Source organism: Microtus ochrogaster, unplaced genomic scaffold (genome assembly GCF_000317375.1).
Source record: "Microtus ochrogaster isolate Prairie Vole_2 unplaced genomic scaffold, MicOch1.0 UNK1, whole genome shotgun sequence".
Taxonomy (NCBI): domain Eukaryota; kingdom Metazoa; phylum Chordata; class Mammalia; order Rodentia; family Cricetidae; genus Microtus; species Microtus ochrogaster.
This window is the reverse complement of record NW_004949099.1, coordinates 9,876,405-9,894,782: the sequence shown is the minus strand read 5'-3', so window position 1 is coordinate 9,894,782 and position 18,378 is coordinate 9,876,405. Positions and strand designations below refer to the sequence as shown.

Below are 18,378 nucleotides of genomic sequence, written 5' to 3'. Positions count from 1 at the left end.
CACACACACACACACACACACACACACACACACACACACAGAGAGAGAGAGAGAGAGAGAGAGAGAGAGAGAGAGAGAGAGAGAGAGAGAGAAGAGAGAATGCAAGTCCGTGACCCAATGATGTGTCCCAAACAATTATTAAATGCCTAGTCCTTAGGGAGGGATGAAGTCTGATTAGCCCCTTCCTCACATGACAAAAAGGTGATTTGTGATTTCCCCAACCTTGTGCAAGTAATCGTAGCTGTACTTTTACCATTTTTTAAAAAAAATCTGCATTTATTTTGTGTATATAACTTTTTTGACGTTTTCGATTAAAAAGGCATTGTGGAGGATTTACTTAGATTTGTGTCTTAAGCTGAGTGTTTCTCAGTTCTGGTTGATAGTACCTGTAAGACTGGCTATCTAGAACAAGTGTTCTTTTTCCTGTTCTTATTAAATATCCTTCCACCTCTCCCTAGGCCGGTCACTTAACCTCCAGAAGATGGCTGAACCTGCAGGAATACCAGAGCAAGAAGCTCATGTCCGAGCATGGAGTGAGAGTCCAGAGGTTCTTTGTCGCCAGCACTGCTAATGAGGCTCTGGAGGCAGCAAAGAGACTGAGTAAGCTGGTCCAGTGGATGAGTATTGGCCATCAGTGAGAGCTCAGGATGGGGCTTCCCACGTCTGTGCCTTTGCTACAGGTTATACGCTATCAGTGAGAGCTCAGGACGGGGTTTCCCACTTCTGTGCCATTGCCTCAGGTTGCACTGTCTGGGTGGGAATAGTGAATTGCTAAAGCAGAAGAACACTTGAACAGGAAAACTTGATTCTTTCTTTTGAGGTAGCAGGACATGGGGGTCACGTTGTGGGAATTTCTCTTAAGTGTTCCTTTGTACCCTCTTCTATCAACTGTGGCTTTGAGGTGGGAAGAAATAGGGCTCAGATGAGGCATGAGAGTGACATCCATCTAGAAGCCTCTTAAAAGATGGGGTGAGTGATTGGAGAACAAGGGGAGGCAGGCAGCAGTTTCCGATTGGTCTGTCATTCTCTTGAACTTGTGATCCTCCTCCTGAGAGCAAGTGCTGACATCACAGATGTTCTGGCAGAGCCTGGCTAAGGGCACAGTTTTAAAGCCCAACTATTTTGCCCTCCTGCTACCAGTTCTGACTGCTTAGAAGGTCCTTCTCCTTTCTGTGCCTCTGGTTCCTCAGCTGTAGAGCAAAGCTGTGCTTTCTGCCATCACTGTCATCTCCAGGGCCTCATTCATTGTAGGGACGGAAAGTCTCATCCATGTCTCTAGCTGTGGATGGAGAAGAATCAGGTCCTGCTATCTTCTTTCCACTGACGATTCTGTGTGGTGGCATAAAGAGTCTCTGATTGGCATTTGGGTTATAATATCCAGTATTAATAAAATGGGAGCCACATAGAATATTTAAAATTTCTAATTGTCTTTAAAAAGGAAAAAAAAGTGATAGGTAAAATTAACTTTGATAATACATTATATTTAATATATCCAGCTAGCAGCATTTTATCATAAGACTAATATTAATGAGTATTAGGATTTTTTTCCCTTTCCTTTCTCTTGTTTTTCCTTCTCTTTATTTCTTTTCTAAGATAAGGTTTCCTGTAGCCCAGGCTGGCCTTAAAATAATCCTTTTGCTGAGGATGACCTTGAACTCCTTGCCCGTCTCTGCCTCCAGGCTGGTAAGATTATAGGCATGCTTCATTTTCCCTGGCTCATATGGTCTAGGACTCAAATCTAGAGCCTTGTATATCATGGTAGGTGAGTATTCCATTTCATATGAGTCTCATGTCAGAGGCTCAGACACTGTGACAGCTATATAGGACAGTGTGGTTCTGGACACTGCAGGGAGGGAGTTGCATATGCCAATAACCTTGGAGAACAGTTTTTTTCCTGCTAGGCCTGGAGGAGATCCCCACCCCCTCAATGACCTGGGGGACAGACTGGATAAGGGATGAGTATTTTTCCTGAAGGGGATGATTTTTGTTTAAGGGATTGAAAAACGAGAAATAAAAATTGTAGTAAAGTCAAGTTGCTTTTGCTTTTTATTTTCCCTTTATTTCTTCAATGCAGGCCTGTGTACTAGTGTTGAGGCCACGCTGGAAGCCACTGATGGCTTCCGTGTCTCTAACCAGCTTAGACACAGCATAGCTAAGTGACAGCATGGCTTTCAGGTCTTCCTGGAGTTAGGAACTTAGTGAACCATCCATCCTCCTACTCTTGGGTTTATCTTTTAGAAAAAGTTTATTTGGCCAATATTTCACAGTTGGAGATCCTAAACTATGCTTTTATGATAATTTTTGCTCTTGGGAAATTGACCATGTATTGTCTACTTATGTTTACAAGAAGGGAGAAAATGGACAATAGAGCGAGTTTAACAGAAAATAAAAATTAAATAATGAAAATAAACTTTTTAAAAAATTGAACTTTATTTTTGAGGGTTTTCAAGAAATTCATCGTGTATGAAGGAACTGAGAATAGAAAGGGATTAAGAAAACCAGACACGACGATGACAATGAACACAGCGCTGCTGTGCACATGAGTACTGTTTCCCTGTGAGCACCTGTGATGTCTTCACTGGTCCTGCTTGTTGCTAAATGAGAATTCAGAGAACTAATCACAAGCTCATTTGGGGCCGGGGAGACAGCTCAGTCAGTCTGTAGAGTATTTACCTTGAAAGCATTAGGACCTGAGTTCAATTCCCTAAAGCCCACAGGACAAAGAGGGAGAAGGGCATCAGCAGTTCACCCTGTGACTGAACCAAGAGTCACACTTGGTGAGGAACTGTCTTACAAGCAATGTCTCATCTAGTTCCTGATGTTAAGTTTTGTTGATCTGAGAGGAAGCTGATGACTTTGTGAAAGGAGATGCTACCAGTTCTAGAAGGTTTACAGGAAAACAAGCTGATAGTAAGAAGAAAGGAAGTGTAGGAGTCACTGTTACTGTGACTGCCTGCAGAGAGTTCAGCCAAAGAATCTGGTGGAACACCATAGTTTTCGGATTCTTGCCACTACAAGATTGACAAGGAACCACAGACACACTTTCACCAAATATATTTGAGGGCAAGATTAAAGCTGGATTATGTGTCTTCTTGACTGTTCTGGGATCTCCCATTTATATACATATATTATGGAAAGAAATTATATAAATATTAATATACTGACATATAGAAAGCATTTTATGGGTTTGTATTTTATCATCATCATTATCAGGGACATCTAATTTCAGGAGACTTACTACATCTAATTTCAGTCGTAATGTAAATTTGTGCACAGATCCGATGTCTATAAGTAGTGTCGTGTCACTCTTGTGATAGGAGAATTCATATATTAATGTATAATGTTTGTAAAGGTCTATTTACTTTTCTTATATTCAGATGCTGTGTTAGCTTACCTTTCTTAGTGCTGTGACCAGATAGATACCTGACCAGAAGCAACTGAAGGGAGCCAGTGTTTATTTTGGCTCAAAGTTTGAAAGAATACATTCTGTTGTGATGGGAGGCATGACAGCAGGTGGCTTATGGGGGAAAGAGTTTAATTTTCACAGGACAGGATGCAGAGAACAGGTGGGAAGTGAGGTCGGGCTATAAAACCTCAAGAGGTCTCCTTCCTCTTCTGAGCCTCTGCCTCCATAAGAAGCACAACTTTCCAAAATAGCCCCATCAATTGGGGGCTTAGAATATGAGCCTGTGGGTGGTATTTTACATTTTAGCTACAGTGGATATTTTGAAATAAAATGTTGTATTACAAAAACTTTTTAAAAATGTTCCTTGATATTAGGTGTACCCGTGTTCTAATGAATCCCTACCCTACCATCTGTTTCTTTCTGAACAGATTGGGTATCGGAACCCTTAGTCTTGGCCATCTGTGGATCAGATCAGCTATGTTTGTAACTCTCCTGGACCAAACGGAGTATGTTACCTCTCAACTGCCCAGATTTTCTTACTGTCCTTGTCCTCTGTCACGCCTCTCCTATCTTTCATATTTAGTCAGTAGCCAAAGCCTGTCAGCATTGAGTGCAGCATTTTTACTTTATTGAAAAGGAAATGACAAGATAAGGGTAAAAGCGTGGCCAACATTGTCGGGCTAAGAATCAGCAGAGTTGTGGTTTGCCCCCAGCTCTAAAAGGTTTAATCCATCCATTCCCTCTTTGCTGGCTTGATGGCAGCAGTCTAGGGAATGGTTTGTGTGGGTCATCATGTTTAAAATTGAAAGTGAATATAAATAAAATTAGAAGGTTGTATTACCTTGATATGGCAGGTTCTTAGATACAGTTTATAAAACCTGTAATTTGGAAATACTTTCTTAATGATTCATTTCATTGTATCTCTTTGGGCAACAGAACATTTTGCTGTCTAGTTGTGGAAAGCTTGTCAACTTGAACATTTGTTAAAATGGGCAATGCATAGCTATTGTGTCTGAAGTACAGTTTATAATGATAAGAGATCGATTGAATGAGATCCTCATTTTCTTGCACTAAAATAGATTTATATCTGACTGAGAGAATAAATGTAGTTTGGCAAATGAAGATTTTAGTATATGGGTGGTTCTCACGAAGCAGTTTATAGTGTCTAAGCATGCTTTAAAGAAGGAAGATTAGGCTGAGAAACAGCTCCGTTGACGACAGGTTCATTCAAGCCTGATGAGCTGAGGACCCCAGGACTCACATGTTACAAGGAGAGAACCGACTCCCTCACATTGTCCTCTGTCCTCTGCTTGTAATCCTCCCCCACCACACACACACAATAAACATCTTCAGGTGTCCTAATCAGGCGTGTTACTGCACGCCTTCTTTTAATATGAAGTAAATTTCATAAATGCAACCCACAGATTGCAAGAGAACATCTATTATGTACAGAACGGATCTGTGTATTGCCTTCAGTTCTCTTTGAGGTCCACCCAGGATTGTCAGTATAACTCAGAAGTACTGGAATATAAACACAGATGAAACTTCTTGGACTACCTTTCCATTTTGGGATTATCTACAATTTGTTAATTATGTCCATCGCATGGACAGAAACTCTCAACATTTCAATAAGCAGGAAAAAGTATATTTTAAAAAACTCCAGTTTTTTTTAAATCAGGAAAGAGGATTGAAATATAAATGGACAGATTAATCTTCTGTTTTGTACTGACATTCCCTCCTAAGATGCAGATGGAGCTCTCACTGGAATTGGATAGCTTGGGTTGCTTTCAGCTATAGCCTGTTTCCATTCATCAATATGAGAACTTAACTCTTGGTTTTATATGATTCCTTCCTGAAGCCTGGCAGATTACTTACACCATTAAGAAATTCTGCTTCTTGTCTTAAGGGGGCTGCTACCCATCAACACTGATTGACAGCTACTGTTAATCCTGTAGACAGTTACATCCAGGACAGCAGTCTCCTGGACTGTTGAGGCTTTGCCATGTGATGGTGTGTGATGAACATCTTTCTTTATATTGAGATGATCTTTTTACTTACAGTGATAGTCAAGGAGAGCTTTGATTTCTGTGAAGTAAATCCCTCTCCATTATTTTGACCCATGAATCAGCAATGCAAAGAAGCCCTTTCATTTCCATGTTCTGTGTGTTACACCAAAGCTCGTGCTGGTCTGCTTTCTAGGACTCACCGTGCTGAGAACATAATGGGGTTTCTGTGCTGATTCAGTTGTCTTTCTGGCAGCTAGTGGCCCCTTTGATGTTTTCACAGTTTCTACACCTGGTTCTCCCTTCCTTCTACTTCTTTCTTCCCTCTGCTCTTTTTTTTTTTTTAATGTAGTGTTTAGGCTCAAACCTGGGCTTGCATGAATGCTAGGCCAGCATTGTAGTTATTCACCTATATTCCCAGCCCATAGAGTCAACTTCTCTTGCTTGCTGCTAGTAATCCTGACTCATCCAGGTACAAAGTGCTCATCATAGGTCTAAGCATGGAAGTGCACCAGAGACATTGTTGTGGTGCAGGCAATTTTCACTTGCTAAATCTTAATTATTGTCTATGTACCCTAAAAGAGTCCCTGAGTTGAGATTAATGGTTGGCCCTAATTGATGTTTATGGAAACACTTCCATTCATCATGCCTTTAATAACATTTCCCATTATATGTATTTTTGCAAAGAATTCTCTTTTCTAAAATGTTCCCTTTTCCCGAATCTTCAACTATAGATGGTATTCTCCTTCAGGGTAGGAATGTCTTTTTCAGTAACCGTCTTTTGCCCCTGAACAGAAGCAGCAGGAGAGCTACAGAGCCCTGGCTGGATCGGACAGGCTTTGAGGAGGCAGGCCTAGGAGAGTGGACATGGAGCTTCCTTTGAGGCTCCTTAAAAACCAATGGGAACACTGCGTTGAAAGCCATTGCTTCAGCTTCAGTTTGGCAATGCATGAAAGCAACACATTTGAAACAACAAAAATAGGAGCAGGAAGGTCAGCTCCTCGTCTTCACTATGTGCCTGTCTTCCTGTCAAATATTTGAATCCCTTCTTTCATATAATACTCATTTAAACCAAAGGAAAAGTATCAGGAGATTTCTGTTTACCCTTCAGTGTGTCTCTGCCACTAGTGTGCCTTTGATGGAGTTAGGTATTAACTTTGTTTTTAAAACTTCCTCATTGGCAATGAATAGGAAACTATGTTCCATGTGGCCTTATCTCTAGAACTTCAGCAGCCATTATTTCCTTGGGTCTAATTTACTTCATTTGTGAACTATAGTTTCGAGTATTCATAGAACATCTGATACAGTTGAAAATAATGAAAACTTTGCTTGGATTAAATGGCACAGGGGCTCGTTTAGGATTCTTCTGATTGTTTTGACTTTTAAAAAAACTTTAGATACATAAATATTTAATAATTTTCAAAGGGCTATGTTTATTGTTAATCTTGGAAAATAGAGAAAAGTGAAAAACTGAAAATCTTTTTATTCCAATTATTTAAAGGAAACTTGTATTACTATTAACATTTCTTTTACTTTTTCTTATTTATTTATTGCTTTCTTCAGTATTTTGTTTTACCTATATGCTTAAATAATGTAATTGCAATGTGATGAATTTGCTTATAAGGTTAGGAAGCACAAATAGTTTTAAAAATCTGTGTTATGATTATCACCCAAATAATTTGTTTTTTTCTTAAAAATATTATTCCCACCAGTACATAATAATCTCTAGATTGAGTATGCTATCTCTCATTGTGTTTTTTCCTTTCAGTGTTTGCATATCAAGGAACGCTCGTTTCTTTAGCACATATACTGCCCAGTTTTAGTAGCTCAGGATAATAAAATGGTTCCTTTGCAGAGTCCCCATGTGATCTTCTTGTGCTGCCCCAGCAAAATATACTGCCTTCATCTTTTCACTCTGCCATCTTCATCAAGTGGCTTCCAGAGATGACCTGGGAAACTTGCCATGACAGCCACTCAGAGGGAAGAGGCATGTAGGGCTGAAAGTAAAGATTTGCTCGAACTGCATACCTCACTTTCACCTAATTCCATTGTCCAAGACTAGTCTTATGGTCCTAGCTGTGAGATAATGTCTCACAGTTCAACCCTTGCCGGCCTAGGGCTCCATGTAGACCAGGTTGGCCTTGAACGCAAAAATATCTTCCTTTCTCTGCCCCCCAAATGCTGGGATTAAAGGTGTGCTCCACCACAGCTGGCCCAGTATTTAGACTTAGTATTTATTCTTTCTTTTTCTTTTTCTCCTCTTCCTTCTTCATTTTGCATTTGTTTATTTGTGTGAGTGTGTGTGTGTGTGTGTGTGTGTGTGTGTGTGTGTGTGTGTGTGCCTGCGCATGCGCATGCACATACCGGGGCACTTATGTGGTGGATGGAGAACAACTTTTAGGAACGAGCTCTTCTTTCATTGTTTGGGCTCTGGGGGTCAAACATAGATAATCAGGCTTATAGACGAGCACCCTGACCTCCTTGGTCTGGTTTTTAGACTCATGAGAGAGTATTTATCTCTTTGATTTGAGGCTGAATGTGATACTGGGCCACATAGTCAGGGCGCTCATCTCCCTCTACTTTCCTGGTTATTTCCACACACAGTTTACTTGGATATAAAATTGAGAGTGATAATATGTACTTGAAGGATGCTTGAGATTAAGGAATAAGAAAAGTGAGTGCATGCCTCACATCAATGAGGGACTGACAAAATTCCTTTCCTTTTTCTTCTTTTTTAGACTGAACCAAACCAGTGTTTTGAGCTTTCATCAGAGGAATATAATAGCTACTAACAACACCAATGCAAAATAAGAAAAAGATTTCTCAGTGCTTTTGTGATAATAGCTAAGTGTTAAACTCTTATTTACTTTCTCAGATGACTTGATATTGAACATACTATTACTCATATATATTGTTGGTAGTTTCTAGGAAGATGGTGGTATATGAAGTCCAAAGCTGCATAATTTTGAAAGAAAATGAAAATTGTCCTTGCCTTTGCACTGCTACAGAATAAATATTTCCTGAAGAATTTTGCTTTTAAGATGCTCTGCTATTCTCCAAGGTGGTTATTAGAGACACTGACAGTGTTTAACATGCTCGTGAATAGCACTAACTCTCCACCTCAGTTTCCTAGGTTATCTTACAAAAATAGAAACTCGGGGAATAAATGAGAAGCTATAAAAGAACGATGCCATTTTATCTGCCTCAGAATGAAAATTGACGTGTAAACAACCTGCCTCGATTATGTATTTTTTTCCTTCAGTGTGGAACAAACTAAGATGCTTGGGAGACTGTTATTTTTCTCAAATTAAATGTGAACCCAGTATTGGATTTTTCTTTTGTCTTTAGCCTTTTATTTGAGTGAATGTAATAGTCACTTCTGTATGAGGAAAAAGAAACACAGATGGGGCATAGCTAACGGGAAAATGACACTCGAAGTACTCAATATGCAAAGTGAGACTTTTCAGTGACTTCAGCTGCTGCATGGGTTGAAGAAGCAGCTGCAGATAAATGCATCTTTTCTTAATAAGATACTTGTCGATTAGCATCATAAACAGGTAAAAGGTCTAGTAGGACACTGTTGTTCAGACTTCCTTTTGTCTTCCTGTGTGAACCACTGTGGTATACTGGGTGGACACTGCACAGCATGACAGAGGTTGCCTTTCCCAACTTATCACCCTTTGTACTTTGTGTGATGCTCACTGCGTGTCCACAGCTGTGTTGTCGTCTTTGTTAAGGTTTTTTTTTTCTCTACAGTGTGATTTCTCCCCCTTCTTTTTTTTTTTTTGATTTTTTAAAATTTATTTATTTATTAATTATTTCTGTCTCTTCCCCGCCACCACCTCCCATTTCCCTCCCCCAATCAAGTTCCCCTCCCTTGTCAGCCCAAAGAGCAATCAGGATTCCCTGCCCTGTGGGAAGTCCAAGGACCACCCACCTCCATCCAGGTCTAGTAAGGTGAGCATCCAAACTGCCTAGGCTCCCCCAAAGCCAGTACGTGCAGTAGGATCAAAAACCCATTGCCATTTTTCTTGAGTTCTCAGTAGTCCTCATTGTCCGCTATGTTCAGCGAGTCTGGTTTTATCCCAGGCTTTTTCAGATGTAAACACAAACACAAGCACAAAATCTTTGATCTACCATGGTGTCCTACCTGCAGGATACGCTAGTGCACTGGTGACACAGGTGTGGGAGTAACCTACCGATACCTGATTTGACTTAACCCGCTCATGAGATAGACCACTTGTATGACTAGTGTGATTTCTTATACATTGAGGCTAACCTTGGCATTGGTCCTGCCTTCTGTTCTGAGACAGTTTCTCCATCCTTCCTAAGGTTGCCTTGACTCTGTTATCCTCCTGCCTCTACCTCCTGAGTGCTGACATTAGAGGTATATATCTCCACACTCAACTAAGGAGTCTCAGCTAGTTCTCCTTAGGAAGGAATATGATAGCTCTTTTTGTTTGTTTATTTTTTGTTTTTTTTGAGGCAAGGTTTCTCTGTGTAGCTTTGGAGCCTATCCTGGAACTCACTCTGTACACCAGGTGTCCTTGAAGTCACAGAGATCTGCCTGCCCCTGCCTCTGGAGTGCTGGGATTAAAGGCATGCTTCACGTCGGGTAGGACCTAGGAACATGTACTAATTCATTGGTTCACACTGTGTTTAACTGAAGAGGAAGAAGGGAAGAACAGAGCAACAAGTGTTGGACCTGAGTTTGCAGACAGATGGCTAGTTCAAGGCTTCCTTTCTTCCAGGGTTGAGGCCATTCCCACCCTTTTTCTTCGAGACAGAACTTTACCTATAGTCTTGGCTGACCTTGAACTTGTAGTGATCCTCTTGCCTCTGACTCTTGAGTGCTGGGATGGCCCACCTTCCATTCCAGTACCTTGACTGTCATACAAGGTTCAAAGGTGATGAATGATTGAAAACTTCAGTAAAAGAGCAAACCATACAGCCCTGCATCTCAGTTAAAAGTTGAAGTGTGTGACTCCTCTAATGTACACACAATGCTGTTTCTTGTATGCACTTGGGTATATACTTAACCTTTGTTTAATGGGGAAGGCGAAACTAAGGGAGCAGCATCCTTAGGACAGTGGTGGGAGATACCGTGGCAGTGCTGTGGGCTGATGCTAGCCCTGGTAGGCTGTGCTTCAGAGGATCTCCTCATGCTGGTCCTCACATCACATCACACTAAATAGCCTTGGCCAAAATGTAGCAGTTGTTAGAACAACTGATCCTGCTTAGATAAAAACAGATGTTTGTTCTTATTGTATATAACTTTGTATCTGGTTTAGAACTCTCTTATTTAGACAAAAGGTGAGCCACAGCCACGTGGCAATAACAGATTAATAAAAATGGGTTAAATAAGGTGTAAGAGCCACTAAGAAGCTAAAGCTAATGGGCTAAGCAGTGATTTAACACAGTTTCTGTGTGTTTATTTTGGGAGTCTGGGTGGCCAGGATGAACAAGCGACCTCTTTACTACAGATTTAGGTCTGCATTTGAACTGCTACTTTGATTTTGAATGTTTTCATGTTCTTTTGGGGGGAAGGAATGGCCTTTTTAGAATCTGCGTATTATCAGTCTCATTTCTCATTGACTAACACAGAGGGTGTGTGCATCAAGGTCCGACTCCCCAGATCATTTGGGGATGTTGGGTGAATAACATGGAGGTCCTGTTCACTGAGGTGCCATTATTAGTGAGGTAATCCCATCTCTTTATATAGGCAATGCTACACAACACTCTTGGTACCTTAAATAATACACTTGGTATATGTGTTGGCTAGGCTTATGTCACCTTCACACAAGCTAGAGTTATATGAACGGAAGGAACCTCAGCTGAGAAAATGCCTCCATAAAGCATCTTATCAATTAGTGATTGGTGGGGAAGGCCCAACCTATTGTGTGTAATATCATTTCTGGGTTTTATAAGGAATCAGGTTAAGTGAGCCATAGGGAGCAGGCCAGTAAGCAGCACTCCTCGGTGACTTCTGCACCAGTTTGTGGCTCCAGATTCCTGCCCTGTTTGACTTCCTGTCTTGACTTCCTTCAGTAACGAGCAGTGGTATAGAATTGTAAGTGAAATAAATGTTTCTCTCCCCAACTTGCTTTTTGTTAATGGTGTTTCATCTCAGCAGCAGAAACCCTAACTAAGATAACGTTTTTGACTAAGATTTCTTTCTGAAATGGGGACTAACAAAGTGGGTATATTATAAGTAAGTATAGGAGAGATTGAAATGAAGCTGTCTTTTGAGTTCTGAGCAGTAAGTTCCCTTCCCTTCTGCAGTAGGACATTTAAGTTTCTAGGCCTGCACTCACACTGCCTTCATTTCTGTCAAGTGCTGTGTTTTGCAGCACATGGCACTTGCTACTGAGAAGCATATACCCGTGGAAGGTATAACTGGTAAAACTGGTCTGTTTCTGCAGACATTCGTCCTGCTACTTACCAGGTGAGGTCTCAGGCAAGTGTCTTAAATTCCATGCCCTGGTTTTTCTATCTGCGTAAGTAACTTGGACTGATGTGTGTGTTTGGAGGCTTGAATGTCTTCTTTATATTAACCTACATTTTCTTCTGTTAGCACACACAGTTAGACCAGTGTTGAGGATCCGAGACTCTATCCGTTTTCTCACTGGATGTCGGATGTTCTGTTTTAATTTCTGTTGTTATTTAGATGCAGATTTTCTGCTGTACTTTCTTGATTTGCAGGACTGAGTATTTAGTTATGCGGAGAACAGGAAGTCACTGTCCTGGTAAACTGACTCTGAAGGGTCACCTATGATTCAGTTCTATTGCTTAGCTTTTATGGTTTATTAGAATAATCTACATTTATTAGAATAATCTACGTAGATATTAACCTCTGCTTGATAAGTACTTGAAAAGAACTTTTGATAATCTGAAATGCAATTGCTTTTCAAGTTCAAGTCCATTAAAAATAAAATCTGACTCAGTTTCCACTTGTTGTGCACTGCCAGAGTCTGCTTTCTCTGTGATGGCCATCCGTCTGTTGCCCTCTCCTCTCTCAGTCCTTGGCTTCCTTGTGTGCTTCAGCTTCCTGTTTTCTGTTCCTGTGCTCTTGATTTATTCAAACTCTGAGATCATCCTTTCTCTGAGATGGGAAGAAAGGCTCTGGACAGACAGACTGGGAGAACTAAACAGCCCCTTGGGGTACTTCTTGTTCTTTTTACTACCGAAACTGACAAAGGATCAATAAACAGGCAGCACTGAGTGTATTCTGCATGCTTCCTGGAAAACTGGCCTGTGTTCAATGGCTGAAGAGCAGAGAAGGCTTTTTTTTTTTCCAGTAGGCAGGTCTTTGTAGTTGCAAATACTTTCTATAAATTCTTTCCTTTTTTATTATTATTTGTTTAAAGAACATTCATACTGAATATATCACTCACGTAGATTCAATTCATACACTGTAGACAACAAGACAGACAAACCATACACATACAAAACAACAACAACAACAAAACTCAGAATTTATTTATTTTTTTAATATCTGAAATCATGGGCAGTGAAGTAATTTTTGATGTGAAACGTTGAACCATGGAGAAACAGTTTCAAAAGTGTTTGAACTCTGTGAAGACAGTGCAATGAAAGCCTTGTCCTGTGTGACTCAGAAGCCTAGAGACGGGCTGTGGGCACTGCCCAGGCCTCAGTTAATTTAGGAAGTATGTGAGAAAGACATCTTTTCAAATTATGCTGTATATATATATATATATATATATATATATATACATATATATATATATATGTATATATATATATATAACTTCACATAACTGCCGATGACAGGAAAGGAATTACTTTTGTTTTGCAAATGAGGAAATAGATGTAGTGAGCTTAAATTGGTTAACATATCACAGTAGCAGACTAGGCCTAACACCATAAGTCCTGAGGTGGAAGACTTTTCATGGAGAAAAGTTAAAAGGAGGAGAAATTAGCTTTAGCTCAGGGTGTTAGAACTTTCAGCCCAAAGCTAGCTGACTCTGTCATTTCTGGGCCATGGGAGCAGAGTATCATGGAAAAAAGGCTATAACAGCAAAGTTCCTTATTTCATGGTGGCCAGGAAGTAGAGGTAACGACAGGAAGGCGGTCAGGGCCATAGTATCACTTCCAAAGACACATGCTTGATTACCTTGGGAAGTTCCCACCATCTCCCAATAATACCATTAAATGATGATACCGGTGGACACGTCAACTGATTAGGCCAGAGTCTTCATGATCCACTTACACCTTTCAGTGATTGGATTGTTAAATGGGGGCCAAACCTTCAACACATGGGTATTTCAGTGGAAAATTTCATAATGATAAAAATATTAATAGGAAATGAATGTGTGTGGTAGGGCATATATAATCCCCTCATCCTTTAGGCTTCCTGACTCCATTGTGGAATTGAGTCAGATTGTGAGGCCAGTAGTGAGGTGTCAAAGATACAAATTGAATATTGTTCCAATTAGCTTTAACTGTCAATTTGACACAACCTACAATCTCCTGAGAGGGAAGTCTTTATTTTGCATTTATTTGTTTGTTTGTTTGTTTATTTATTTATTTATTTATTTATTTATTTATTTATTTGTATGGGTATTTTGCCTGCATGTCCATGTGTGCACCACTTGAATGCTTGGTGCCCAAAGAGAACATAAGGCACACAGGATGGTACTGGATCCCTTGGAACTGGAGTTCCAGATAATTATGGGTTTTCATCTATATGTTAGTAATCAAATCTGGTTCCGTTAGAACAGTTAATGCTCTTAACTACCGATTCATCTCCCCATCCAGTCCCAGCCCTTAGGTTTATAATAAAGTTAAGTGTGGATGTGCAAGTGAGGCAGTGAGCAGCTTCAAGGTCCCTCTTAAGTTCCTGCTTGAATTTCTTACCTGACTTCCCTCAGTGAAGGGTCTGTCAACTCTAAGCCACATAAAAGCTCTCCCTCCCCAGTTTGCTTTTGGTCATGGTGCTTGTCATAGCAATAGACTGAAACTAGAACAAATATAAATAGATTTATTTGTTTTTGTCTGCTGTGATTACAGTATTCTGGTTAGTGTAAACAGTTTATTTCTTCAGCCAGCATGCACTTAGTGTGTGTAGACATTTGGGGCTGGATGATGTAACTGGAGTATATCCTGGTGTAGATGGAGACGGCTCTTTCGTTCCTGGCTGCCCAAACCTGAATAATCACACAGAAACTATATTAATTACAACACTGCTTAGCCTATAGCTTAGGCATATTTCTACCTAGATCTTCCATCTTAAATTAACTATTAATTTGTGTATCACCACGAGGCTGTGGCCTACCAGTAAGTTCCAGTGTTTGTCTCCTTTGGCAGCTACATGACATATACATGGCATGTCCTTGACTCCTGCTTTATCTCTCTCTCTCTCTCTCTCTCTCTCTCTCTCTCTCTCTCTCTCTCTCTCTCTTTCTCTCTCTTTGGATTATCTGACTGGCTTTATTCTGTCCTGCCATAGGCCAAAGTGGCTTCTTCATTAACCAATAGTAATAAAGGATATTTATAGTATACAGAAGGAAAACCCACATCGTTCTGGGAGGGGCTATAAATTAACATAAGAAAGGATAGAAAATGAATATGAGAACAGTTATATCAAAGCTACGAGGAAATCAAGAGTGGTGAGATAGTGAAGGGAGGGAGGGTAGAGCGAATGCTGAGGGAGCCTGTGAGGTGACATGTGACTCTGGCATATTTGCAAGAAGACAGAATGCTTGCTGGCTTCAAGGGACAGGACGGTGGTCATGAAAGCTAGGGTTGTGGTTGGTCAGGTAGTAGAACAAGTTGTGTAGACATTTGCTCTAATGAGTCTTATCACTTGTAATGGAAGAATGTTACATTCCTGCTAGAATCACTTAACAGTAGCTTATTCAAGCCTCCGTCATTTTACCAATGTTCAGTGATTTCTCCTGAAATGTATGTCCTCCCTCTCTTACAGTCCTTTTGCAGTCCTTTTAAAGGTTTCTATGCATAGGTGCTCCTCCCAAGTACTGTGAAAGAGTTGGCCATGTATTTAACTATCAGGCGTCTTGTCTTCTGGTGAAAATATACGACCAAGAGCACTCTGAGCGTAAATAGAGGCTGCTCTTGCTGTGGGTTATTTCAGAACTGTTCTTAGGTTCCACGTGCCTTCACCTTCACACGATTTATAGGAATGTGGGTAATGTGTTGGAGACTAACAAATCAAAATCTCATTTCAGATGTGTGACACTAATGCTGTGTTGACTTATTGTTTCATGTGTTAGATTTCTGATCATATTACTGAAACACTTTCTTGAAGCGAGTAACAGGAAGGAACACTGAGGCATCAGATATCAGCTTCTGTCCTTTTCCACTAGCAGGAATTCGCTAGAAGTTGTTAATTGTGTTAGATGCTATAGCAGACTGCCTCCGTACAGAATGCTCAGCAGTTTGCATTTTGTGGGTAGCAGAGAGCTTCAAGTGTTGTGATGCTTAAAAGAAAACACAGAGGCCAATTTTGTTTTATATTTATTGTTATGATTTTTTTTACTATTAAAGGCATTTGCTCAATAATAACCAGATGTGTAACAGAAGTGGTTGCATGAAATTTTCATTTTTATGTACCATATTGGAAATCGTAGACAAAGTGTATTGCATGTTATGGAAATTAAAATGGCCTTTCCCTGGTCTGAACAGCTGTGTGGAACAGAATGATAACATCATTTGCTGTCTTCCAGTGACCATCTGTTTTGAAAGGTTTGACAGGTAACTTATTAATTTTAAGAGGTTTGTTTTAGTGAGCTCTTGCTCTTGGTAACAGTGTAAGAGGCATCCATTTTTGGACAGTGATGCGAAGCTCTTATATTCTCCTAGCCATTGAAGGGCAGATAACATCTTTAAGAGTTTATGGGGTCCCCCCCTTTTTCTTTAATTGAGCTATAAAGTTTTCTTCACTTCCCTCCCTTACTCTGCCCTCTCCTTCTACCCTCTCCCATGGTCCCCATGCTCCCAATTTACTCAGGAGATCTTGTCTTTTTCTACTTCCTATGTAGATTAGGTCCGTGTATGTCTCTCTTAGGGTCCTCTTTGTTGTCTAGGTTCTTTGTGATTGTGAATTGTACGCTGGCTTTCTTTGCTTTATGTCTAAAAGCCACTTATGAGTGAGTACATATGGTATTTGTCTTTCTGGGTCTGGCTTACCTCACTCAATATTATATTTTCTAGGTCTATCCATTTGCCTGCAAATTTCAAGTTGTCATTCATTCATTCATTCATTCATTCATTCATTTATTTATTTATTTGTGCTGTGTAGTGCTCCCTTGTGTAAATGTACCACATTTTCCTTATCCATTCTTTGGTTGAGGGGCATTTAGGTTGTTTCCAGGCTCTGGCTCTGACAAACAATGCTGCTGTGAACATAGCTGAAAACATGTCCTTGTGGTATGATTGTACATCTTTTGGGTATATACCCAAAAGTGGTATTGCTGGATCTTGAAGAAGGTTGTTTCCTAATTTTCTGAGAAATGGCCACACTGACATCCAAAGGGGTTGTATCAGCTTGCATTCCCATCAGCAATGCAGGAGTATTCCCTTTACCCCGCATCCTCTCCAGCTTAAGTTGTCATCAGTGTTTTAGATCTTGGCCATTCTTACAGTTGTAAGATGGACTCTCAGAGTTATTTTGATTTGCATTTCTCTGATGGCTAAGGATGTTGAGCATTTTTTCAGCCATTTTAGATTCCTCTGTTAAGAGTTCTCTGTTTAGGTCTGTACCCCATTTTTTATTGGATTATTTGTTGTTTCGATGACAAATTTCTTGAGTTCTTTGTACATTTTGGAGATCAGCCCTCTGTTTGATGTGGGGTTGGTGAAATTCTTTTTCGATTCTGTAGGCTGCCGTTTTGTCTTGTTGACCTTTGCTTTACAGAAGCTTTTCAGTTTCAGGAGGTCCCATTTATTAATTGCTTCTCACAGTGTCTGTGCTGCTGGCGTTATATTTAGGAAGTGGTCTCCTATGCCAAAGTGTTCAAGTGTACTTTCCACTTTCTCTTCTATAAGGTTCAGTGTGGCTGGCTTTATGTTGAGGTCTTTGATCTATTTGGACTTGAGTTTTGTGCATGGTGATAGATATGGATCTATTTTTATTCTTCTACATGTTGATATCCAGTTATGCCAGCACTATCTGTTGAATATGCTTTCTTTTTTCCAATTTCCATTTTTTGCTTTTTTGTCAAAATTCAGGCGTTCATAGATGTGTGAATTGATATCTGGGTCTTTGATTCAGTTCCACTGGTCCTCCTGTCTGTTTTTATGCCAATACCAGGCTGGTACTTCAGCTTTGTAGTCATGTTTAAAGTCAGGGATTGTGATGCTTCTAGAAGTTCTTTTATTGTACAAGATTGTTTTGGCTATCCTAGACTTTTTGCTTTTCAATATGAAGTTGATTATTGCTCTTTCGAGGTCTGTGAAGAATTTTGCTCGGATTTTGATGGGTGTAATTGCGCTGAATCTGTAGATTGCTTTTGGTAAGATTGTCATCTTTACTATGTTAATTCTACCTACACAAAAACATGGAAGATCTTTCCATTTTCTTGCATCTTCTTTAATTTCTTTCTTCAAAGATTGAAAGTTCTTGTCATACAGGTCTTCCACTTGTATGTTTTTGAGTTACTCAGAGTTATTTTATGCTATTTGTGACTATTGTGACAGATGATGTTTCTCTGTTTTATTTTTTTTCCACATTTATCATCTTTGTAAAGGACAGCTGCTGTTTTTTTTTTCTTTTGAGTTTATCTTGTGTCCTGCTACATTATTGAAGGTGTTTATGAGTTGTAGAAATTCCATGGTAGAACTTTTGGTGTCACTTATGCAAACTTTCATATCATCAGCAAATAGTATGAATTTGACCTTTTCTTCTTCTTCTTCTTCTTCTTCTTCTTCTTCTTCTTCTTCTTCTTCTTCTTCTTCTTCTTCTTCTTCTTCTTCTTCTTCTTCTTCTTC

At 39.9% G+C, this 18,378-nt stretch overlaps 1 protein-coding gene across 1 annotated transcript in view; it reads left to right on the top strand.

Annotated features, from left to right (window-relative positions):
• Nucleotides 1-18,378, top strand: part of Suclg2 (succinate-CoA ligase GDP-forming beta subunit) — a 257,860-nt gene that overhangs the window by 61,424 nt on the left and 178,058 nt on the right. Inside the window, exon 2 of the mRNA XM_005364918.3 lies at nt 459-600. Within this exon, the coding sequence (XP_005364975.1) occupies nt 459-600 (142 nt within the window). The remainder of the gene's footprint in view (nt 1-458; nt 601-18,378) is intronic.